Raw genomic sequence first — 27127 nt, forward strand, 5'->3', positions numbered from 1 at the left:
TACATATTGTATTTAAAAAGAAAAAAGAAAAAGAAAATCGTTCCCGAGGCTGTGAAGTGAATGTTTTTAACTTCCGAAGAGTTAGAGCACCACCTTGTGGCCGAATTGCAGTACGACAGCTGTAACGAAAGTGCTTTGACTTGTAACACAGCACAGCACACTTCATTCAAGGAGAGGTAAAAAATGCTTCAATACAAGAAGGCAGTGGTAGCCCCTCCTGAAACTGTCTTCATCCTTCCGATTTCCCCCAGGCCAGGAGGAGGTTTCCACTCTCCGAAAACTAGGTAGTTTCCTTCAACAACTAAAGGGGAAAATGCACTTTTAAGCCCTTTATCTGATAGAAACTTGTGATTGGTAGGCATCTCCTCAGCATTTTGTTCTCCAGGCTTCGTCCACTACTGACGTGAGGAACCCGTGGACCCGGCTCCGCGTTCGGACTTCAGAGGTTTCTCTGTCGGAAGGAGACAGCAGCAGATTCCAAGGAGCAGGAAAACAGACTGCAGACTTGAAAGGCGCGTCTTGTTTTTATTTTACCTTGGCATTCAAAAATGGTGGCTGTTTTACTAGTTCTTTTAAAGTGTGTTTTGTATCTCCCCCTACCCCGTTCTTGCTCTTTCCAGTGGGGTTTCTTTGCGTAGCCCTGACTATTATTCTGGAGCTTGCTCTGTAGACCAGGCTGGCCTCAAACTCACAGAGGTCTGTGTGCCTCTGCCTCCCACGTGTCATTAATGTGAAGCATATTGATAGTTGTTGGTAATGGTGCATGGAACTATTTCTCTTATCAGATATCAACAGTTCAAATGTAACTTTTTTCACTTATTGACTTGAAAGCACTGACCAGCTAAAATTAATTTCAAAAATCCATAAAAATTCATATAAAATCGTGAACCAATAGCAAGTTCCATAGCGCATTTCTGTTTGGCTTTAATGAAAATCTTCCGAGCACACTTTGACATTCCCAAATGACTACTCACCCTGCAGGTCTCCAATTACTACTCTAGTAACACGCGGATCAGTAATGGTGTCCTTAATGGATCTCACCACGCTATCAATTAGAAGGAGACCACCCTTGAAGTTGAATATAGGGTGGGGAATTTGCTAATATATATTTTTTTAAAACTTTGAAACTCCTGATAGTCTTTCATACAGCCTAATTTGTAACAGTTTTCTCATTTAAGATGTGTATCTTGGAAAATAAAACTTACAAAGATTAAGCGTAATATGAAAATTAAAAATCCTGGGTCTTGTGTTGTTAGTACTATGATATGGGGCTTCATATGTTTCTGTATGTTTATATGTATTCATTGCTTGTTCTTCCCTTTGAGACAGGAGTCACCGTGTTGCCCAGGCTGACCTCAAACTTCTGATCTTCCTGACTCTGTCCTGAGTGCTGGGATCACGGACAAGGGCCATGTCTCGACAAAAATATTTGTTTCTTAATATCAAAGATTGTTACAAACAGTTTATATGTATTACACCAAGGCACTCTTGTGTATTTGTACATTGGAAATACGGTGCCCAGGGAGGTGATCACACAGGAAAAAGGAGACGAAACAGGTAAGGATTGTACAGAATGCAGAAGCTGTTACGTGAGCAGGATGAGAAGCTGCTTCTGAGTGTGCTAACTGCCACTTGGCCAGTGACGAGCCAGTCTCTCATGAGTATCAGGTCCTCCCTCCTTCAGCCTTCTCTGTAACCTGCAAAGTTCCATTTAAATACAACCAGAAAGTGTTTCCCAAGTCTATTTCTCAAAATGTTATTGGTGAGAAAAATCTGGAAAACAATTATGACAAGAGGTCAGCCAAGTTTCTTCCTTCTTTTTCAGTTAATGTCAAGTTTATTTTATAAGAATATGTATTAAGGTTATGTAAAAAGGTTGAATTTATAATAGTCACTTAAAGACAATTCTTTTCTCTCAACCACTGGTTTTTATTCCATCACCCATATTTTCGGGTCTCTTTTAGTCTAAAACATGTCTCTTTTCAGAGGATCTGAACTATACTCTTTTGTGTTGCAGACAAAACATCTTTGTTTGCTTTAAAATGGTACAAGCAGAGTAGATGAAACTTCCATGTTTACAGAAACCCAGACTGCAAGGATTGACTAATACCTCCGAATATTATTTACTCTGTTTCATTCAGATAGAAATGAAATTCTTAATGCTTATGTTTCCAATCATTATACTTTTCTTATGTTATCATTCTGACCCTCAAGTTAAACATGTCAAATTCAACCATCAGCGTTATAGCCACTGTTTATGTCAAATAGCAATAACATGAATTATTATATGAATTAAATCCTATGAATTAAACAAATTCAAAGTACATTATTAACATACTCCAAGTACAGTAAGATTGAAATACTCTGCCTTACCTTTATTTAAATTGACTGGCATATCAGTTTAATCGTATATCTCTATAACATAGCAATAAACAGGCTGTGCACGTGGAAGAAATGAAGAGGACACAAGACATTGCCTTTGCTACAAGGGACAGGAAGATAACAAATCTAGGTGCAGAAGGGGACAGGCAGGAAGGCAGCAGCAACAAGCTCCTTCCTGCATGCAGGGCTTGCAAGCCCACCTCAGCCCTGGTCCCGGTGCCCACTCAGCAGCCTAGCCCAGCCATGACCAAGGCCACCCACACCTTCAACATCCATGGGAAGCCGCAGCTTTCCGAGTTCCGTCAACCCTATAGTGAAGATCAGCAGCAGCGGATCATCAGAGAGACGTCCATCTGGTGTCTAAGTGAGGTAAGAATGTTTGTCACTCTTTAGGGGGATGATTATTAGAGGATCTGCCAACAAACCATAGACATTATGCAACACTACGTTTTGTCTTCTGTGTGGATTCCTCAGAAAGTGAGCTTGGCATTTTAGATCTAATTCAAGTATATGTGGAAACATTAGACAACTATTTTGAAAAGGTCTGTGAACTGGATTTGATATTCCCTGTAGACTAGGTTCACAATAATCTTGCAAATGGGGGGTGTTATTGGAGACCAACACGCATGAGATTGTTACACAAACTATAGAATAAATCGGGGAAATCTGAGCAGGAGCTGCAGCCCATGGTGTAGCAGCTGGAAAGAGTATGGATCTTCCTGAGAATCTTCCAAGGTATTTTGGGAAGTAAGTTCCCAGATACAAACTGTCAATCATTTAGAAACTGTTGCTGTGGGAATGGGGGGATGACTACATCAGTAAAGTGCTCGGTATAAACCATGAAGACCTGGGTCTGATTTCCCAACACTCATGTAAGAAAAATGCAAGGTGGCCTATGTTCATAATCTCAGTATTGGAGTTGGAGAGATTCTTTTAATAGTCAAGAGCATTTAATACTCTTCCAGAGGTCGAGAGTTTAGTTCCCAGCACACACGATGGACGGTTCAGAATTGCCTGTAACACCAGCTCCTGGGGATCTGGTGTTCTTTGGGCTGCTGTGGAATCCCACACATGTGGCATGCATTCGTGCATACACAAAATCATACAGATAAAGAAAAACAAATACAGTTATTATTTAAAAAATGAAATCAGCACCTAGAAGGCAGAGATAGTAAGATCCCTGGGGCTCAGTGGAGAGCTAGCCTAGGCAATTGGCACGCCTCAGGTCTTGGTGAGAGACTTTCGGGAAACAAATTGGGTGGTTCCTGAGGAACAACACCAAGGTTGGTTCTGACCTTTATACACAGGAGCACAATCATGCCCATGCATACACGTAAAGATCACACACACACACACACGCACACACATGCACGCACACACACACAGACACACACACAGACACACACACACGCACGCACACACAGACACACAGACATGCACACACACACGCACACACAGACACACACAGACACACACGCACACACACAGACACACACACAGACACACACACGCATGCACACAGACACACACACAGACACACACACACGCACAGACACACACACACAGACACACACACAGACACACAGGCACGCACACACAGACGCACACACACACACGCACACATACAGACACACACACAGACACACACACGCACACACACACACACACAATGACTATTCTTGGTTGTCAACTTGATTGCATTTGGAGGTAACTACAAAACTGGAGGGCACACCTGTATGAAATTTAATTTAAAGTAGGAAGATCTACTTCTAATCTGGCTCTCTGAGATAGGAAGACACACCATTAATCTGTGCCACGCTTTTATTGAAAGCGTACGTATGGACATGAAAGAAGGAAACTTATGCTGTTTGCTTGCTAGTACCTATTCCTTTGCTGCATTAGAGCCTACTCCTTGGGGATCCAGTGTATACGGAGGACTAGCTGAGACAGCCAGCCTTGTGGACTGAGCAACAACTGGGGTTTTGGACCTTCCATTCACAGCCAGCTGCGGTTGGATTAGCTAGACTGTAGCTTATAAAACATTCCAATAAATCCCCTTTTTATTTATATGTCTCATTCTATATATTGAGTTACTTTAGAGAAGCCTAACACAATGTGTGCATGTGTGTGTGTGTGTGTGTGTGTGTGTGTGTATGTGTGTGTGTGTGTGTGTGTCTGAGTGGGGGGAGAGAGGGAGAGAGAGAGAGATCCCAAATAGACAAAACAGGTTGTATTTATATATTTTGTTTATACATATATAATAATAATTAAAGTAAAAGAGGTCATGAATTTGAAATGAAACAAGTATTGAGAAGGAGAAAGAGGAAGAAATGTTATTTTAATTAAAAATAAGTCAAACATTCAAAAATCTCCAGAAATTTTATGTTATAAGCTTATCATAAAATTAGAAGTCAGGTATATATAGCACAATCTAAAGCACAATACTGGTTTTGCACATGGTAACTGATTGATAATAACTTTTTAGTATTCTCTCTCTCTCTCTCTCTCTCTCTCTCTCGTGTGTGTCTGAGAACACATGTGGAGGTCAGATGACAATCTTTATAAATCTGTTTTTTGAAATTGTCTCCAGACTGGTTCAGTTCTAAACCGTTTACTGACCCAAGGGCATTGCTATCTTCACAAGGGATGTCCTGGTAATGATGTATATTTCTACAAGTATCGGTGAATACTTGGATCAGCCCTGTGTAGTGGCATTTCATTTGTATTTTAATAAATAAAGCTTGTCTGAAGATCAGAGAGTAAAACAGACCTACTGGTGAGCCTTGCAGACCAAGAATTGGTGACACACACCTTCAATCCCAGTAGCCACACTAGTTGCCATAGAAACCGGGTGGTGCATGCCTTTAATCCCAGAACTAGAGAGGATTATAAAACGGGAGGAGACAGAAAGCTCTCAGACACAGTCTCATTCTGAGATTCTTGGAGGCAGGAACACCGTTTCAGACTGAGGTAGAAGTAAAAGCCAGAGGCTGGCTGCTTTGCTTTTTGGATCTTCATATTGAACCCCAATTTTTGTCTCTGAGTTTTAATAATCATGCTTTTGGTGCCCAACTTTGGGGACACAAACTAAACAAAAAAACAAAAGCTGTTTGCCTGAGGCTTTTTAGCTACTAGCCCAGGCCAGAGCTGGGATTGGAATTCCAGCTCTAGGAATCTGAACCCAAACCTAGCCATCAGGTTTGGGAGAAGCACTAGCAACTCAGCTCCCATTGGCCCCGGCTTAGCTTCCTTCCTGCAGTTTGTATCACACTATCGTACCAGTATGTCTTGCAGGAGGTCCTTGTTAATGGTTACATAGGGTAGTCATCTGTACAAGTAAAATTTAAAATACTTTAAGTGTAGAACTTTTCCATCATGGATATAGGAAGTGGTAAATAAAGATAATAGAGAAGCCAAAGTCGTCATGAAGTTTGACTTTGCTGCTTTAGTCATTTAAGGAAAATGAACAAACTAATGTAAATAGACCCACCAGAAAGGGCCTCTTCACAGACGAGCTGAAGAGCGTACACTCAGGGCACCTTCTCTCGTAGCAGGATCCTCACTGACTGAAGACTCTTGGTGCGTTCAGACACTCACGCACCTCTACGAAAAGGAAGTCACAGGGCTGTGTCAGAGGACACAGCTCACGCTACTGGAGCTGGGGATGCTCCGGCCATGGACACACGAGGAAGAAGAACAGACCAGGAATTCTCAGGGTTCTGAAGCTTCAGCTTTCCATGTGGTAGTTCATGCTAATATAACAAGATCCGTGTTCCACACCATAAAAAATGGAGACACAGGAAACAAGATACCAAGTTTCTGGAGAGAGATTATTGAATGAAATAATTTGGAATACTTACCAAAAGATGGTTAGAATAATTGCATTTTTATTCAAATTATTGAAAATATACCTTTCTTTAACTATTTTTTTTTATTGAGTCTGGACCTAAAGGAAAAATAAAACACCAGACACACCATTTTTCTTACTAACAGAGAGGCCAAACAACTGTGGAGAGAAGGTACCCACAGGTTGGTTAGAGTTCCCAGCTCCTAAAACACAACTGAGAAATAATGACCTTGGGTTTTGGGGTGCATGTGTTATAATGTTCCTGAACTAAACAAAGAGTACTCATGCTGAAAACCCAAGAGTTTAGTGACTGTAACCTTAAGACTGTTCTACCTCCTGAGGATCACCCTTACATTCAGGTCAGGTTAAAATTCATGACAGATAAACAGCAAAACAATATCTACAAGCTCCTCCCCTGCTCCTTTATCTTCTGACCCAAGACCTCAAAGTTTGGCTGTACCATTCCTGAAAATGTGTTTCCACCTGCTATGATTTTGAACTTTCAGCTTTAATGTCTATTTGGCTCTTAGTCCTAACTATCTTGGGACCAGGCAATTGCAAATGCTACCCAGAATTGGGTAATGTTTAACATACCGAAAGCAACGTGCCCACAAATGTGACACCCGACAGTTGTTGACAACAATGATAAAAGAACAAAGATTGAAGAACAAAGAAGAACTCTGTTCAAGCAGGAAAGAGGAACTGGACAGAATACACGAGACAGATCAATAGCGAGAAAATCAGGCCAGCCGTGTTTCAGGTAGCGCACCTGTGTAAACAAAGTGATTTTGATCTCGATTGCTTATCTAAATGGATCTGGGTCTCAGCCTTTATTCTTCCTTGGGAGGAGACACACTTTTGCATTCCACTTCCCGAGGACCCTGAACAACTGCAGAGGCAGCAGCTCTGGGCGTTCCTTTGAAGTCTGTACTAAGGAGGCCTTTGGAGCACAGCTGAAAGTGGGCTGCGCCATCATTAAAGGATGCCATTAAAGCCAGGAAGCCAAAGCCTGCTGCAGCAGGCTAAGCTACTTATTTATTTATTTTACACATTAAAAGAATATCGAGCTGACCTCAATAATGTTGTTCAAAGGGTCTCTGTTTGTTTACATGGGAGCTAACCAGCTCTGGGCCAGTATTGTGTTTTATGCATCCTATCAATGATTTTTAGTGATTTCTTTGAATAAAAATTTTAAAGGGCCAACTTTAAACATACAGCATTTCATTTAATCCAAGGAATAGATTCTTAGAGTAAACTAAAATAATGCTTAGGAAGAGCAACCATTAACAGTGCTCAATACTATGCAGAATGCGGTGGACTAGAAAAACACTTCTCCCAAATTCCAAACCCGACTCCACGTGTCTTAAATTCTAATTCCAATTTATTTCTCTAGCACACATTTTTCTGTTTGACGTTCGGATTTGCACAGAGCCTGATGTGCTGACGGTGCAGGAGAACCATCCATGTCTCTCCGTGGGCCTGTGGTGGAGCAGATATTGCTGTGACTAAGGAAAGCTCCACCCGGTGTTCTACACCTGCCACCAGCAAAGGGCCGAAGAGAACAGCGATCACCTGCAACAGATGGGTGTCTCTGCGCTTCTAGTGAGCTGGGCACCATTTCTGTGGCCTGGGGCTTCCTTTCCAGTTCCCCTCTCAATCTCCCAACTGTCTACCTTAACAGCTCCCCTGCGCCCGCCGAGTGTACTTCCTGAGGCTTTATCCTCCAGAAGCAGCCTACCTGGTCATTGCTTGCACATCACGCTGTCAGAGCGGTGTGGGAGGACAAAGAAGGAGTAGGTGGCAAAGTGGTGTTCAGGGGCTGGATCGCTCGCTATTTACCCTGGGGAATGTGAGGCAAGAAAGGTACCCGCCTGAGAACCCAGGGCAACTCCTGAGAAGTCGGGAGTGGACCCTTTAGAACAGTCTTCATGGCAAAGAGCATTCCTGTGGCGTTCTTAGTAAAGCGTTTGAAAGACACAGGGTGAAGAGTGTAAAACAGCAGAGATGAGTTTACCACCTCGCTGAATTGATTACTTGTAGAGAAAGGGCTAATGAATTGAGGACAAGTAAAAAGGGCCAAAGTCAAATATGAGTGCCCTCACAGGACACCTCTGCAAGTTTATAGATGAGCCCTGGCCGCCTGCAGGGGAAGAGCAGATGTTCTAGGAACAGCCCTCGTCAGGCCTGTTTAGAGCAATAGAACTCCATTAAAAGCAGAATAGAATACCCTGGTCTACAGCTTCTTAACCCCTTTCAGCCTGCCCCATAACCTCAGACTGCACCGCCTTTCCTGGCCTTGATAGTCTGGTCTACAACTTCAAAAGACTTCAGCTTTACCAGAGGCTAGACCAGATCTAGAAACTCATAGAATCAACTACCTAAACTCATAGGGCTCACAGAGACTGAAACAACAATTAGGCAGCCTCCATGGGACTGACCTGGGCACTTTACATATATGTTACAGTTCTGTAGCTTGGTTCTCTTGTAGGTCTCCTAATAGTGGGAACTGGGTTTTTTTCCCTGACTTGTTTACTGGTTTTTGGGACCCTACTCCTCCTCATACTGGTGTACCTTGCCCAGTCTTTAAAGATGGGGAGGTGCTTAGTCTTCCTGTAACTTGATATGCCTTGTTTTGTTGATACTCACGAGAGACCTGCCTTTTCTGAAAGAGAGATGGTGGGGGAGAAACTGCAACTGGGATGTAAAATAGATAAGTGAGTTTAAAAAAGAAAACAAAACCAGTTCATGTATTAGGATAGAAACCTAGTGCCATTGTCCTTGGCTTCTCATCAGCCTTCATTGTCTGCCACATCTAAAAAAAATAAAATAAACAAACAAACAAAAAAAAGAAAACAAAAATAAAAGCAAGGGGGAAAAAGCTGAGTAGAAAGTTCTGGACCCTTCCAGGATGGCAGCTGTGGAATCCTCTTTGATGAAACCCCAAGATCTCGGTCAATGCCACGAAGTCCGCTTCACTGGACTGTTGGAAACACTTTACTTCTCTGAGATCCCTGATGTCTCGTTTCTTAGAGACTTTGCTGGGGGACATCTATAATCATCATTTGTTTCTCTAATTACTTGTGATATAACCCATCCCTCACCTCTTTATGCTTTTAGAAATTCTTCCCTTTCCTTGATGACAAAACTGCATTGGGAATCCTTCCATATGATCCCAGTCAGGGTGGCTGTCATCAAGAAGGAAAATTACAGCAAAGGCTGGGGAGGATGGTAGGGAAGGAACAACCTGCTCATCGCTGGGCATTGTAAAATGCTGCAGCCACTGCGGAAGTCAGTATGAAGGTGTCTTCTCGCTACTGTGACCAAGCATCCGCATAAAAGAAAACTTAAGGGAGAGTTTATTTTGGCTTACAGTTCAAGAGGGCTGTATTCTATCACGGCGAGGAAGACACGACAGGATCAGGGGAGGCCTGGTGGCATGATCAGACACTGGTGTCACATTGCATCCCGTCTCAAGACGCAGAGAACCACGAATGCATGCTAGAGCTCAGATCAATGTCAGCATTCTGCATGGTTCAGGATCCCTGCACATAGAACGGCCCGGCCCAGAATTCATATGGGTCTTTCAACATGAATCAATGCAATCGTGACCATCTCCAGCAAGCATACCTGGAGAGCTCCTTCCCATGTGATTCTAGATCCGATCAACTTGGCAGTTAAGTGTGCCCATCACTAGAGGGTTCTCAAAAGCTAAAAGTAGATGTACATTTTTGATCTTATTCCTCCTGACCTGGTGAATTTTTTCCATGTATATTGTAGTCAGAGGCTGCTTGTTCATTCCTGGCCACCAGACCCGAAATAATCACACAGAAACTGTATTAATTTACAACACGCTTGGCCAATCACTTAAGTGTATTGCTAGCTAGCTCTTATACCTTAAATTAACCCTTTTCCATTATTTTATATTTTATCACGGGCTACATGTTTCCTTTGGTGGCTACCTGGCATCTCTCTCTCTGACTCTGCCTTCTTTTCTCCTCTATCTCTGCTTGGAATTCCCATCTTGCTCTGTTCTGCACTGCAATAGGCCCAAGGCAGCTTCTTTATTAACCAATGGTAATAGAACATATTCACAGCATACAGAGGGAATCCTACATCAGTATATGTGACCTAATTTATCATGCATTCGTATTTACCTAAGGGTAAATGCTGGTCTTAGTAGGTCAACTGTAGAACAGAGGGAAAAGGGCTCAGGTATATGGCTGTTATGACTTATCAACAGTCCTACCAGGGAAGTCAGCTTTAGGAAAAGTCCTGGAGAGTTCAGTACTCAGCAGACCTTCATAGTGAATTGTTGTCAGCTCCTGGTGGAGATGGGGCAGCCACTAGAAGAGTCCTGAGACCAGTATTATTACTAGAGGTCACCAGTGAAGCTTTAGGAAAATGCTATGCAGGCATGAGATTTGCAAATGCACATTCAAAATTTGGATCAGAATATATACATTTATATAGAATTAATGGTGATATTCACTCATGGATTCTCCTGTAATTAGCTACAAATGAACTTTTCTTTGGACCACCAACTTTCAAAAAAAAATGACAAAGAGATTTATTATGAAAGCTTAGCCTTAGCTTAGGCTTGTTACTAACTAGTTCTTATAATAAACTAACCCATATTTTTTTTTTTTATCTATGTTCTCTTAATTGGCTTGGTTACCTTTATTCTGCACTGTTCATCCTGCTTCCTCTCCATGTGGCTGGTGACTTAATTTTCTTCCTCTCTGATTTCTCTCTGTCCACAGAAGTCCTGCCTCACCTCTTCCTGCCTAGCTAATGGCCATTTATCTCTGTTAAACCAATCACAGAGAAAAACATCTTCACACAGTGGAAATGAATAACCCGCAACAAGTAGCTTTTAACTATTCACTACCGAGTATTCTAAATTGATTCAGACTGCCTATACATGTCAGAGATTATTGTGTTGATTTATTTTTGATTCTCAACGACATTTACTGAAGTGGATCACAAATCATTCAACTCCTTAGTAGTTTTGTGCAGTTTCAAACACACACTTCAGAGACCTACAGCTTCAGTCAAGGTTTCAGGGGTCTATTGTTTAGAACTACTTGAGCTATTTACTGACAAATAAGATAAATTGATACATTTTCCAAGCCCTGTCTCAGGGAAGGAAGGACAGTTCCTGGTGGAGCTGTTGAGGGTCTTGTTGAAGCACACAGATAATGTAGACACTGGCTCAGATCCAATGTACAGAACACTGCTAGCTCTGCTGAGATCAAGGTAGAGATCGGTTCAGCAGGGGTTCCTGAAGAGGTCCAGACAGATCTGTTGTTTGACTCCTTAATCTGACAGGCCCTAAATCATAAATGGCAGTAGTGGCAGAAGAAGATGGAACTTAAGTTTCTGCACATATTTTATTTGCAACAATTTTCATTGATTGATGGAATAAGACCAAATATAGACCCTGCTGAGACATTTTGGTTACTTTACTGTCATATAATTATTCCACCAGACCAGAGATTTTGGAGTTTATTTAATCAGGTTCTAAACCCTCATGGACCTCTCTTTCCAGCTTCTATCACTATTAAATTTTCTTGAGCGATTAGTTTGGATATCCGTGGCCTTCACTGCTCTCACTGTCCCGCCAGCTGCGATTCTTCCTCTCAGCTCAGTGGGCAAACTCTAGTCGATGTCTGAGCTGGGTTTGCTGCAGGGACACGGGAAGATTTCCAGATTTGGCAGAGTCTACTCCCTCCTTTAATTTTGTAACGATTTTATCCCCAGTTTATTTTCCTCAGTTTCCCTACTTGTCTTTTTTAATGTATGCTCATCAGTTATACATCATCCCATTATGCATGCTGTACGCATGCACACCTGTTACTGCTGCTGTTTAATGGATCTGATAAGACCTGCCATAATTAGAGTTTATCATTTCCTTTGTCTGCTTGCACATGTAAACTCCGTGTTCAGGCTGAGGAATGTTCCCGCTTCTTTATCCTTCAGTCTCTCTGTTCTCCCACTTTCCTTGAGAACTATTTTAAGTCCGTCTCCTGAGAGATAACCTGTATCAGCTGCCACTGCTTTCTGAGCAGGTGACTTCATACCTATTTCACCAATGAAATAATAAGCGTCAAAAGTAATCCTTTGTTTCCTTTTTTTAAATCCTCTTTATTCAAAAGCTAGTGTCTATATCCACTGTCTTTTCTCTTGTTTACTCGTTTTGGTTTTCATAAGGTAGTAGGTTCTAAGCTTTTTCTCCACATGACAATGTATAAATATATTCTTGCCTGGACTGGAACACTTGTTGATAAACGCAAGAAGTTAAACTGATAGTTTCAATATTTATTAATAAGGCTGATACAACAGCCTTTATACAGCACAGTTTTCATAAGTTATCAAGATACAACTTGTGTACGGTCACAAAACCAATCCATGTTTTTACATAGAGTGAAACTCAAGACAGATTTACAAGCATTTTGTTCTACACAATTCTCATGTATTTTCAGGTCAGTTTATACAATCAATAGCCCAAGAATTTGCATTTGTTCATTAAAATTTTTTTTCAGAGTGTTAGGTAGACAAAGAAATAGTAAAAAGATTTGCAAATCACCAAGAAAGCATGCAACACATGGTCAGAAATGGGACACATCTCCAAGTACTTCATGTTTTATTGGAAACAAATTTTATTAGGTTTTAAACTTAGACAAGAAACACCCTTTGAAAGAGACGTGTTGGTAAGATATTAGCACACACATTGGTCAGTACGGGAGCACCGGAGCACATCACTGAACACAGACACAGTTGAATGAGAATCACAATCACATGCTGACGTCCAGAGGATGGGGTTAGTTCAACAGCTGTTATCAGAGGTCTAGCTATGTACAGGGTAACAGATTCAGAAAATGCTCTCAGGCTTCCTATCGGATAAAGAACTTGATTAATAGATTTTTGTTGACTGTGCATCTTTAACAACAGCTACACGAGACATACAGAAAGTATAGATATGTCATATTCCATGAGACTGTCAGCTTCACTCATTCATTCTTGTTACACTAGAGGCCAACAGCTACTCAGGGAAAAGCTCCTGATGAGTTATCGAGCGTTCACTTTCATTTCAAACTCAAAAGGAGGGAAAGTCTCTCCTGTCATACATATATTTATAAACACATTTTGCTGTAGTCGGCTAATTTTGGACTATTTGACATTATAGCAATTAAAATAAGTTTTAAAAAATATTGTTAGTTATGATTTAAATAATAAAGTAAAAAAATACTATAGACATCTTTATGGTATTTTAATGAAACGAAGCATTGGTTAAATCATTTCTCATAAATTGGGCACAATATAGTAACAAATCATTTATTTTACTTCACATCACTGCCACCACTATTGTTACTATGGCTACCACCAACATCATAACAGCCATTCTATAATGAGAATCAATAGCAGCTGGTTACCAGCTATAATTTTCCCAGGATACAATTATGCAAGTGTGTGTGATTCCCCAAATCAACCTCATAGATATGCAGAGGATGTATATTTAACTCTCATTAATTACTAAAATATGGACAGTATTAAGGATCAAGGGCAAGTGCTATCTCTTAATGTTGAGTATTGTTCTTTGAAACAGAAATGCTAATCAAACAAGTTCAGAATCACACCAAAATTTTTCTTAATATTAAGTAAAACCAGAGAAAACACCAACACCTTGCTACAAGTGTCACGTGATCATCTGTAGCAATGATTCTATAATTCCCTGTTTTTATAAAAATTCACTCTGTGCTTTTTCTTCTCTGGTTGAAAGATTCCTTACTACTCATCTTTAAACCAGCAAGCGACTTCCGTGGACTAGTAGAGAAAACAAAATGCTTCTCAAGGCGTAAGTGCTGCAAGAAGTTTGATAGCCTAGTGATTAGAGATTATAAACTTTGTTACTCTTAAGATAGAAAAGCTAATTCTAGTAGTAAAACATAAAATAAAAAAATGGAAAATCATGTGTTGTGTTATTGACCAAAAAAAAGTAAAAAAAACCACTAAGAGCCCCATTTGCAATTAAAAAAGAAAGAGTTCCGTGGTGAGAAGGGCCAGTGGCATCCCTCCAAGTGCATTCCCGTAGGAATTGGTGTTGCATAGAACAAGTCCAGTTACAACCTAGGAGCCTGGTCAGCTGCACACTGGCAGGACCTTTTTCAAGGGGAATGCTGGTGCATGATAAAAGAAGTCCTGTCGTTGACTCTCGATTGATCTCATTGCTCTTGCCCTATTGCTACTCCCTTGGAATGGAGGGGCAGCTGCCCTAGAAGGGCTTCCATTATTTCAGGTGTAAGAGCTACTCCTGTTGATTTTGTTCTGTTGGGCCTTCTGAGTGTGTAAGTTGTGACAAGAACGGAGTAAGCTACCTGACTGTACAACCTTCCACCAAACCCTCGGAGTACCAGAGACTGTAGAGCAGGCTAAGAGATGGACCCGAGTTGCCTGTGAAGAGCTTTTGATGTCCCACATCCTGTTAGACTCCTTTCCTCCCCAGTTGTGACTGGTTACAGGTTTTCAGTACAAGTGTCTGCTGGAAATATTCATGACAACCACCAATATATCTAGTAGTCTCGAAAAATAAATGTTAGCAATATCCTATCTTCGAAAATTTGCATCCCCCATGTTCACTTAGAAGACTATCAGTGGAAAATGGTATTGCATTGGGAGGGGAGAAGAGAAAAAATAGGGGAAAGAGAATGTTGGTATTTTAGGACGAAAAAAGTGAACTTGTATTTTTTTTAGTGAGTATAAGATATACAATTTGGCATATACTAGAAATGTTTACTTCTAGGGTCTTGCATTACTTTCAAATTTAATGTTTTTTTTTTCCAAAAATGAGAAAATTCAATATCCAGCCAATATTTTTGAGATGATTTCCTACAATCCCAATAAAATCTCATCTTAAATAAGCTAACAATTTTTAGTTCAAGTACTCTGAAAAACAATTCTGTTTATTTTGGGTAGAATGTGGTAGTGGAATAAGAGCTGTGGCTTCAGAGAATTTTGTCTGACAAATAACTTTTATTTAACATTCTATCTTTTTCAGGTTAAATGGAAGTCTATTTAAGTGGAAATTGAATAAAATGAGTCTTGGAACAATTTACTGTTTTTATTCATGCTTATCCTTGGTCGGAAGTTGTTTCTCACGTATAAAATTTGTGAATTAAAAAGCTATACAATAATTATCTTTCAATTTGTGTTTGGGAGTGTGCTTTCCTAGTTCCAAGACCTCTTTATTTGAGCATCCTGGCATCCTGTTAGGAGGGATTGTAAAACACCATTATTTAGCGGGAAGAGAATTTAATCTGCATTTGAGAAGTGGTAACGTGCAAGGTCAGTAGCAGAATCAGGACCAGATGCCAGGACTTCGGCCTCGGCTGAGCGCATGTCCCGCGGCTCCGTGCTACTTTTTATTTATTGACACTGGTGGTGGATAGGGAGAGAGTGCTTCGTTTTGGCAATGCACACATTGGTTGTTTGGTTCTATATTATTAAAATAGATCAAATGTATTTTAATTTCCAACATTGATTTTTTTTTCCCCCAGCCTTTCCCAACATTAGCTTTCTAACGATGGTATTGTCACCAACAAGAAAGCAGAACAGGAGAAAGGATTTGAGGGTGTTGTCAGGGTGTTCATTATATTGATATTGAGTATAGAGAAAAACCACAGAAAAATTAGAAAGTGACAACAGTTTAATCAATGTCATATGATAAATATGATTTTTTTTTGCCAGAACAATAATTTGATGTCTCTGACAATACATTATGCAAGAGGAAGGAAATACATAGAATGACGCATGTAGGGCAGCTCCTCATGAATGAGCAAACCTCCTCATAGAACACACCAATTAATCTAGAGGCCTTGATGTGCTGAAAGTGCCCTGACTTAGTGGAACGTTATGGAGACTGTAACGGTTTCAAACACGGTACATGTTTTGCGGGTCAGCATTCTCTTTTAATATCCAGTCACTAGTTTTTTTGTTTTATTTCTAGGTAAATACAGTTTAATTTTAACCTACGATTATCTTCACTCTTCACTATTTTAACTTACACCAAAAGGAGATGTGCTTTTGCCGGACAGAATCCAGACCTAGCACCGTATAGCTTCCTAATGGAGACATAGGGAAAACATGCACGGTCCAGTCTCAAATCCATTGTTCACAACTCCTGCCTCGTTTTCCCCAGCCACACAGTCACCTTCTGGTCCTGTAGACAACTCATAGATGCATCTTAGGTCAGAATTCCAAAGCAGGAAGTTTTATGAGAATATAAGACAAAGAGTTTTGTACTTTTCAAAACCGAGCTTCAGTCGACCCGTCCTTTGGAACAAGGTTTCTGTGTGCACAAACAATTGCTTTCACTTTACCTTTGACCGCCATAGAAAAACCTCTGTGCCTCTTCATTAGCTTCAGCCCAGGCTGCTCCAAGACTGCCACGTCAAAAAGTCAAATCTCCTTCCACAGCTTCTCTTCACAGCTTTGAGAAATCCAGGGTCTCGGGCCTGTTTTCATCGGTTTGCCTCCAACACGTGAACTTTAGGAGGCATGTTGTATTCCACAACAACGCGGTGTGTTGGCTTCTTGTTTCCTACCCCATGTTTGCCCCTGAAAACATGGATCAGCACAGAAGTGTTCAACTCCAGTCTCCCTCTGAGGCTACGGAGCTCGGCTTCCACACCCTGAGCGGACACAGCTTCAGTGTGTTTGAGTAGGCGTGGCTAACAGTTTGTGCCAGTTCACTATTCTCTTCCTCAGATCCACTTTGTCAAGCCAGACGCAGGCCTCTCCAATCAAAGTCTTCTTCATGAACTTCCCTCCATTGGAGAAAAGCAAAATCTAGAGAGCAAAGTGAGAATTTTACGTGCATATATGGATACACACACACGTACGTTTTTCAACTTTTCAAGACTTTTTTCATCAAAGAATAACAAGGAAGAAAGAGAGACATGAGGATATAGTGTAAATATTTGAAAGAAAGAAGAAATAGTATTAAAATATCTGTAAATTAGTCCAGATTAACATTTCTGTGAAGGATAGGCAACTATGACCATATACTGGGAAAGCTGATTCTAATCAGATATGCTTAAACTGACACAAAATTTGATATTTAAAATCTGGAATTTCAGATATAACTATAACTTCTGCTTTTTGATTTGGGTGTTTCTCATAATTTTTTAATCAGTAGAGTCCCTGCGATCATATTAAGTCAGTTTCATAAAAACTCATTATGCTTTTTTTCTGAAAACTCCCTTTTCTTAATTTCTGGATGACACCTGTGTTTTCAGATGCTTTAGAGTTTTGTCCTTAATATTTTATTCCTTCCTACCTTCATTTTAGCTAACTCTGTCAGTGAGGCTTAACTTTGTTTTTCAAATATATATGCATATATAAATGTAAATGTTTGTACATATGCATATATATGATGATTTATATATATTGCTAAAACTTTAATTTGCATGTATGTACGTCTGGCGAGTCCAGAAGAGAGTGTCAGAGCTCCTGAAGCTGAAGGTAGAGGGGGTTGAGAACCAGATGACATGGGCCCTGATGGTGAACTTGGCTCCTCTGGAAGAGCAGTATGTACTTTGGACCACCAAGTTATCCTTGCAGCCCTGAACTTGTCTTTGCTACTTATGCTTTCTCCCTCATGAAATGGCGTCATATAGCTGCATCTCTTCCCCTCTGTCCACATTTCTCCCCCTTCCCTTGTCTACTGAAGGCATGCTATGTGAAAATAATTCTGCTAGATGGCAGGGGAAAAGATACTGAAAATTAGGCCTTACCATAGAGAAGAAGCGGCAGGTGAGCACATACATTATTGTATAGGAGAGATTTTGTTGAGTTCCATAAAAAGTAAAATAATTTGTGAATGTGTTCTGAAGTATACTTAGGGTTCTCAGTCAAAAAGTCTACTGAAAGATGGGAGATGGTGATACATAAGAAGGAAGCTTTGAAGGAGAGGAAAATATGAGCCAGGAACTCAAGGCTTAACTTAAAAAGACTCAAAAGTGTCTGGAGTACTGACTGAGTGGGAAAGCGACGAAGACCCAAGCCCAAAGCAACGTAACCAAAGCTCATGGTGAAGGACTCGGAGTGATGCAAGAAAAATGACGCTTTCCTGGACAGCTGTAATGGAAAGCAAACTCAGTTCAATAAAGAAAACTCTGACAGCAGAGTGCTGAAATGAAAAGGTGAGACATCAGACAGAAACGGACCAGGTGAGCTACCAGAATTCTGCAGACACCAAAGAAAGGAGCCAAGAGTGAGTGTGAGCGTGGGAGCAAGAGCAGCCCACCTAAATTAGTAGAGATGAAAGGATTGGCTGGTGATTGGATGGACTGAACAGACTGAGAGGGTTCAAAGGGGTCCTGCGGTGATACTTAGTGATTAACTATTATATAGTATATGATCAATATTTAAACACTGAATAATGGGATGAGCAACACATATAATGTGAATGAGAAAGTTGGTCACTGTTATAGGACACAGTTACCTGAAGAGAATGACCCGCAGGACTCAGGCTGAACCTGAAGGTTTCATTGAAGGAAGGCTCTCGGTCATGCCTGCATACCCTTGTCTTCTTCTTGATAACCTTCTTTTGAGTAGAGATGTTTATCACATATATTTTCACATATAAATCTGAAAATAGGAAGTAATCCCGGTGAGTGTCCATTATCCACTCATAGTGCTTCCTGTTGTACAGTGATGAACACAAGCACAGGAAATTCTACACAGTTTGTTGCAGAAAGCATAAAGTGATTTTAAGTATACAGCTTTCTTAGAAATTTAAGTTAGTTTTCCTGTTGTTTATTAAATGTATCTCTCCAATTTATATATTTAAAAATCTAGCTGAAGACTAGGAAATTACAAATTATATAAATTAAAATTTATAAATTTATAAATCTCTAATTTATTTGCTGGAAAATTTTCTAGCTGAAGGCTAGGAAAATGATTTTATCCTTTAAGTGAGAAGTAAAGCATGTTCTTGTTTCATAGTTTTTCTAATGTATTTCATGCACACATAAAAATTTCGGTAGAATTTCTTAGAATATTTAAGACATGGTCCTAGTCAACTAGTAGATATCTTGTTTATCATCACGGAACTAGGTACCTGGTAAGTGATCCGGAGACTTAAATTTGTAGGTAATATTTCTGCACTGGAGAATTTCAACTATTAGTTGTTCGCCGTCTGTTTTCATTTCCTTTTTCAGGGCTAGCTTGATCTCTCCCATCACTTGAGTTTTGGCTAGAAGATTTAATGAAAACGAGTTGAGGAAGCATCAGCGCTACTTGTTACTTATTCACTTCCGTATGTTCACTTATGGGATTTTTATCAAGCATTAAACACTTTGTTGTATGCTATGGATATGAGGCGCAGTCCAAACCCTCAAGGACTAAATAGTTTCATGAGATCACACCATTCAGATACTGGTAACAAAGAATGCTAAATATGACGGTAGCCTAGCAACCAGGAAGATACAGGAAACCGTAAGCAGATGCACCACTCAGCTGCAGAGTCTTAGGTTTGAAGAGGTGACTGATGACCTTGTTAGGAAGAAAGACAAACACGAAAATTACAAAATTCTAATAGACTATGTAGGCATTAGAAAGGCTTTAAAATGTGGTATATTGTTCGCCAACAGTTGTGTATCATCAGCTTGTTCACGCATACATGGTAGCATAACAAATCTCACTGCATAGAGTTTTCGTTTCCTGTTTCTTTGTTGATATAGACAGTTGTGTTGTGTAATGACAAAACTGTACAAGGCAAAAGTACTGCTTAGGTAAAAGCAAGCCAAGCAGGCAGGGTCCGGAGACTGTCTGGGCCGTGAACCGGCTAAGCCATTAGGCCGTCCACCCAGGAGGCCTGGAGTCCAATTCCACATGGGCGCCAAATGAAGAAGGACACTTATAAGAAATCCCACACTAGCTCAGAATTGAGAAATAGCCGGTTATGTATTTAGGGATAGACTCACAAATCAAAATCCTCTGCTTAAACGGAGAACAGAAGCCGAATCCAGCAGCTGGAAAGAGAGTGGACCCATGTTCTACATCGGCTTATAGAGCATAAGAGGCCATGCCCCAGTGGGTGGGTAACCACAAGCTGTAAGATTTCCTACAGCAGATGTTAATTGTAAACTAGATTCATTTTAATTTCTATTGCTGTTTTACCTTTCTTTTTAATTGAAGGAACATTTCATGCCACATGAAACCTGTTATTAATCTACCCGTTTCTCTATTAATTCATGAACTCATCCAACTCCTATTTGGTTCACTGTTCTACTTTGGGATTAGCCAGCAGAAGGGATACGGTATGTATAAAATGCCGAAGCATGAATGTAAGTTTATTTTTAAGTGAGAATCTTACATTTCTAATGCCGATAAATATAATCCACATAATCAAGACTCTTCTGAATTTTTAACAGCACAAATATAGCCCGAGAACAAATGCTCGAGAGCACATTGTCGGCAGCTGTGCTCAAAACAAAATATAAACTTAGAAATTTTAAATAATCGTCTCAGCTCACAGGATTTTTCACCCACCGGGAGGTGTAGTAAGGAGGAGCGGCGGGGCTGCATCCCCAACACCCCAGCCACCTGCTAGCTTATGCCCGAAATAACAACACACAAACTGTATTCATTTAAACACTGCTTGGCCCATTCTGCTTGGCCCATTAGCTCTAGCCCTTACTGGCTAATTCTGATATCCCAATCAACCCATCCCTAATAATCTGTGAGAACCGGTCTTACCGGGAAGATTCTAGCCTAGTCCATCCTGGGTCGGAGCTTCATGGCGTGTGTCTGCCCAGGAGCCAGGAGCATGGCGTCTCTCTGAGGTGTCTGCTCCCGAGAGAAGAGCTGTGGAGTCTGAGCTCACTTCCTCTTCCTCCCAGCGTTCTGTTCTGTTTACTCCTCCCACCTATCTTCTAACCAATAAAATGGGCCAAGGCAGTTCCTTTATTAGCCAATGACCTTCCTCCATCAGGGAGGAGATAGTTTAATTAGAGATTTCGATGGGCGAACAAAGGAATAGGAAGAAAGATTCTGAATTTTATAGTGACTTGGTTCCAAAGAGAATGTGACACAAGACCTCGTCCTGGGAAAGGCTAGAGCTGGGAGGAGGTTGAGGACTAACTGAGATGCAGGGGAAAGGAATCCTTCTGGAGAGAAGGAGCAGCGTGTTAGCAAACAGGACTATCACACGGGGAATCCAGGCCTGAAGGGCGGCCGTGCGCTCTTCACTGGGGCTGCATCCACAGCTTTGTTTACATACCCAGAGCACAGGCAGCTATTGCAAGTCTTTCAATACAGCTGCCAACAATGCCTGCTCAAACTTTTGTTTCAGGAGATATATTTATATTTTTTTTAAAAAAAAATCAGAAGGGCCTTGCTTGTAAGGATTATATCTCTCAGCATTAGAGTTTAAAATTCTAATTTAAAAATAAAATAGAAAGCTAAGCATTTTAAATAACCATTCATCCAGCGTGAAGGGAAACAACATATTTACAAGTAAACGAGGAATATTGTTTTATGTACTTTTCAAATGTTCAAAACACTTGGCTCAACAACAATTGTGACCTCACAAGTTCTACATCAAACCCACGGTGACACACTATTTTCACAGAGGTATGTGAAATTCATTCGAAGCTGGAAATAGGAAATATATTTTGCCACCCATTTTGGACAATCATCAATAATTTTGATACTATGTCAAGACTTAACTAGGTGTAGTTTCTTTTTTTAAAAAAAATATTTACTTATTTATTATGTATACAATATTCTGTCTGTGTGTATGCCTGCAGGCCAGCAGAGGGCATCAGACTCCATTACAGATGGTTGTGAGCCATCATGTGGTTGCTGGGAATTGAACTCAGGACCTTTGAAAGAGCAGGCAATGTTCTTAACCTCTGAGCCATCTTTCCAGCCCCCTAGATGTAGTTTCTTGAAGGTTATGGGCAAAGTAAGATCAGAGGAAATGGACACTTCTGAAGTTCCAATTTAATATAAGATAATGATCAGAAAACTGTGAAATTATTTTAATAATGTTATTATTAAGAAGGTTAAAAGGTGATTAAATTTCTAACTCCAAAAGCTTAAATAAAAGCAAAAACAAAACAAACAAAAAAGGCTAGAAAGTAACAGGAAAGAAATAATAGAAGGTAAAAATAAAAATCTGTGAAGCAGAGAATTAAACAGATTATAGATCTCATTAACATATCAAAATTCTGGCATTCTGACAAATATTAGCACTCTAGAAAGGCAATAGTGTTAGACTATGGCATGTGGGCCTTACGTATGACATTTTAAAGTTCTGTGTTGTAAACATTTCAGCGTCATGGGTACACTCTAATAATGTTTCGCTTACATTTTGTTCACAGTTTATTGCAGACTGCAAACCATAAATCTCATCCAATGTATTTACTTGAACATGAGGGGGCCAGAATTCATTTTGGTTAGTTAGCTTATTTCTGAAGCATAGCTCCCAATACAGCTCACACTAGCCTAGAACTCGTGATCCTTCTGCCTCAGCCTCTGAAGCTCTGCTTTCAAGCATGACGCATCAGGCCTGGGATATTCTTTGCACATTGGAAGTGAGAATGAATTTGCACCAAGCCGGATGATTTGTGTGTTTCCTCCCCGAAAGCCACAGGGCAGACCAAGAGAACTCTCACAAGCTTCTGACCTCTTCACGCACACTGCAGCACAACCCTAGCCTTAATAAATGAATAAGGGTTAATGAAAGGGGGAGGCGCCTAGTCTTAATTACAGCTTCTTATGCTGTTCAATGGATATCCCTGGGAGGCCTGCTCTTTCTGAATGGAAAATGGAGGAGTGGATCTGGGCGAGAGGGAGGTGGGAGAGGAATGGGTACCAGGAGGAGTAGAGGGAAAACAAACTGAAGTCAGGATGTATTGAAAACACATAAACAGACAAAATACTACCAAAACATTCTTAAAAGAATGGCAAACCCATTCTAGTCCATTCGATCTTTAAAAGGTCTCTCTCAGGAAAGTTAAAAAAAAAAAAAAACAAGTCCAATGTAAAAATGAAAAAGATGGACAACATTTAGAATAACAAGCTTTAACATCAGTGAAAATAGAAAAATAAAAAGACTTAGTAAAGTGTCAAACAGCATCCAAGCAAGGAAAACGCTGTAGTCAGTCTTTTATCAGAGAACCTAAAACCGGTTCCTTAGAAATAGAAAGACAGAGCCCAGTGAAGTCCAGCTCAGCAGCATCCCTGACTACGCCGCACATTGCAGAAGTTTGCAAGGAAAAGAGAAGAGTAGGCCACAAAGGAGCACCATGGACTTCAGTCCTAAGAGGATGATTGACCTGGCAGCCTTAGTTCGTCAGTACGGGGCTCTCTGAGTCTTTGCAGGCAGGTGAAACAGTTACTGCGCACCACAGCTGAAGATCCTTCAGGCTACGAAGACATTCCTCTGTTTGCTGGATTGAACACTCTGACCCGTTCTCAAAGGAGGAAGTGAAACCAAACCCAAACAGGTGGGTAAACCCGTTACCAATGACTGGATCCCTGTCTCAAAGCTAAAGAGAGACCGATAGGGGTCCTCCATTTATCAAACCATCCCTGAGATAAAGGGAGGGAAATTCTTTTATTATTATTATTATTATTATTATTATTATATGTGAACTCTATAGAATATTGGGCTTTATTTTGATATTCTTCATGCATGCGTACAATGTAACTGGGTCAAATGGTCACTTTCCTTGATCCTCTGTTCTCCCCATGCCCCCTCCCTGACCGGCTCTCTTGGACCGAGAATTCTCACTGTAAAGTGCGGTGGAGGAAGAGTCACACACTATGTGGAGCCAACAGAGGTGAACATCAGTGAGAGACTTAACGTTACCGAAGCATTTCCCCCGGGGAAATACACTTTCTAGGCCAAAGCCGTCTTTTCTGGGCCCAAACTCCACCACCAATTATCTGTTGCTTCCTGCCTTCTCACTTGGCAGAGAGGGAGATGAAAAACCTGTTAATTAAAGTTCCCGAGCCCTCACACTGTCTGCTTGCTTCTGGGGAGTTCAACCTCACATCCCCTGCCGTGTGATATTTGTAAAGCGTTTGATAAGTTGCCCTCTGTGTAAAGACTTTTCCAACCTGCTTTTTAAGTTTCTCCTTGAAGAGAGAAAAGGACATGTTTACTGAAGTCATCTTAAAGCAGGTTCTTTTGAGTGACTTTGTCTTCTGAAGCCGACGTTTGTGTAAAGATGGAAAGAAATCTGTGTGTCTCCTGTCTTCACAGGGGGGGGGGGGGGGGCGCTGGCTCCAGGTCCCAGGGCACCGTATACATAGGAGATGTGTGATAATATTTTGGAATAAGGGGTCAATGGCAGCAGAAAAAGACTTCAAACAACGTCTGTGTCTTGATGTCTTGAAACCCATGCTTCTTTGATTGTATTTAAAAAGCAATATTTTAAAGTTAGGAGAAAAATGATTGAAAATTTTCTGTACAATGAAATCATAAATATTTGAGCGATAGGTCTGATTAACCTGATTTGAATGCCACATAATGAATTAAAATATTATCTGGTCTCCTTAGTAAGTTGGGAGCCTAGGAGCCATGGAAGAGAATAGAAGGGGAGGAGAGAGGGAGGAGAGAAGAGAAAAATGTATAGCTCAATAAAAATAACGAAAAAGAAATATCATCTGGTAGCCTATAGATGTGTATAACTATAATGGGCCAATTTGCAGAACTAATAATAATAATGCTACTGAGAAAGGAATTCTACAGTGTAGCACAAACATAGAAAGAAAGAGAATAAAGCGGATATTGTGGCACACGCCTATAATCCCTGCATTTGGGAGGTACAGACAGGAGGCTCCAGAGTTCAAAGCCAGCCTCGGCTACACAGTGAGTTCAAGTCAACATGGCTTACATGAGACTCTATTAGAAATAAAGAAAAGGGGGCAATAGAGGTAGAGAGATACAAAGTATATGTTTCAAAATTAGACCAAATAAGATTTGAAGTGAAAATGAAAAATACAGCTCATACCGATAATCGATAATCTTGGTTTGAGAGTATTAATGAATAAGAAACATCTGGAAACAAAAACTAAATAAGATAAATGAATATTATAGGTAGAGAAAAATATTAAGGCAATATTACATAATGTATATGTGGTGGTTTGAGTAATAATGGCCCCCATAGACTCATAGATTTGAAGGCTTGGTCACCAGGGAGTGGCATTATTAGGAGGTGTGGCCTTGTGGAAGAACTACATCACTGGGCGGGGGTTGAGGTTTCAGATACTCAAGTCAGGTCTAGTGTCTTTCTTCCTGCTGTCTGCTGATCTGAATGTAAAACTCTCAGCTCCTTCTCCAGCACCATGTCTGCCTATGTGCTACCATGCTCAACATTATTCTGATAATGGACTAGCCCTCTGAAATTGTAGCAAACTCCAGTTAAATGTTTTCTTTTCTGTCTTTCTTTTTTAAAATAAGAGTTGCCATGGTCATGGTATCTCTTCACAGCCAAAGAACACTAATACAGTATCCTATAATTCTGGAACTACTGATGATCTTACAGGCTGATAGAGCTCATTTAGGTGCACTTCACAGACAGAGAACTCGGATTACAAAATGGACAGGAAAGGAATAAGTGTCTAAAAGAAACAGTCATTGTGAAACAACTAAGGCCCTGAATATTGAATAGGTTAAAGGACTTAAAAGAATAATGCAAGGAGAAGAAAGAAAATAGCAAATGAAAGAGGGAGGGAGGGAGGGAGGGAGGGAAGAAAACTAGAGGGTTAACCAGACGGAACGAATCCTGTTACAGAGGAAGGATGGATAGAAAGCAGACTGCCTCCTGCTTTAAAGACAACAGTAGAATTTAAAGCTGAAACACAGCCTTAAAGTGATACAAAGTTAATCTCTAATACTTAATTTAGTTTCTTAACCTGTGAAACTTTAAAAATAAATTAATGCATAAAATATTTATTGAAATTAAGTCACTCCTTTATTTAACATTGATATATTATTTTCATTTCAGTTAATATTTTATAAAGAGAATGAATAATTTAATCTGATTTTAGCAGAACTGGGTCCTATTATCTCTTTAGCTGGATAACACGTCTCAAGCAGTGTAACTGTCAAATTATCCCTATTTCCAACAGCTTTTTGAGCACTTCCTGATGTGTTCTTTTCACTAAAATATGCAGCGATTGCTCCGCTTCCTCCTTCAAAAGAGGTTACACACATATTTGAAAAATTTCTTTTTATCCATATCAATAGACCCACATTTATATAGATGCTGAAAGGCTTAACTCATTTTAGGGAAATATTAACCACTAAAATTAACTAACAATCATTATCTCACACCAAAAAGAAAATACAATAAGCATAATCACCATTTCATAGAAAATGGCAGTTTATGTATTTTGTGGTTCTTAAGAAAGTTACAAAATTGTGCATTGGCTTAAGCAGAGCAATAATATAGATCTTTTGGCTTTAAGTCTAGGGCTCTGCCTTTCAGAAACACTTCGCACTTGCTGATGGTTAAAATACTGACTCGTTAGTGGGCATATTCACTTGGCTGTGTTTTTATAGGAGTATTAGAATGGAAGGATCCCAGTAGTAATTTTGTGGATTACTTTAGCCATGTACTAGACCTTAAAAAACAAAAGATTCAGCCAGAGAACTTTCACCGGACTTAAACTATGGAAAATGTCCTCTTGAAGTCATTGTTCACATGTACACAGTGGGTCAGAGAGGTGGGGTACAGACTAAACAGCAAAAAGATCAAGAAAAATCTTCTCCAGCAGCCAGGCCTGGTGGCACACACCGCTCATCCCAATCCTGGGGAGACAGAGGCAGGTGGAGGATTTTGGGCAAGGCCAGCCTGATCTACAGTATGATTTTTCCAA

General features: G+C 40.3%; 1 protein-coding gene and 1 pseudogene across 1 annotated transcript in view; one reads left to right on the plus strand and one right to left on the minus strand.

The window, feature by feature from the left end:
• Positions 1–60: 60 nt before the first annotated feature.
• LOC121458652 lies at positions 61–3133 on the plus strand (annotated as a pseudogene).
• A 9263-nt stretch (positions 3134–12396) lies between these two features.
• Positions 12397–27127, minus strand: part of LOC121458915 (protein piccolo) — a 309061-nt gene continuing 294330 nt past the window's right edge. Inside the window, exons 24-26 of the mRNA XM_041668303.1 lie at positions 19350–19484; positions 18732–18877; positions 12397–17074 (exon numbers count right to left, since the gene is read on the minus strand). Of these exons, the coding sequence (XP_041524237.1) occupies positions 16934–17074; positions 18732–18877; positions 19350–19484 (422 nt within the window). The 3' untranslated portion in view covers positions 12397–16933. The remainder of the gene's footprint in view (positions 17075–18731; positions 18878–19349; positions 19485–27127) is intronic.

The sequence above is a fragment of the Microtus oregoni genome, unplaced genomic scaffold, assembly GCF_018167655.1.
Source record: "Microtus oregoni isolate MIOR12 unplaced genomic scaffold, Mior012 000018F_ref0000195, whole genome shotgun sequence".
NCBI lineage: Eukaryota > Metazoa > Chordata > Mammalia > Rodentia > Cricetidae > Microtus > Microtus oregoni.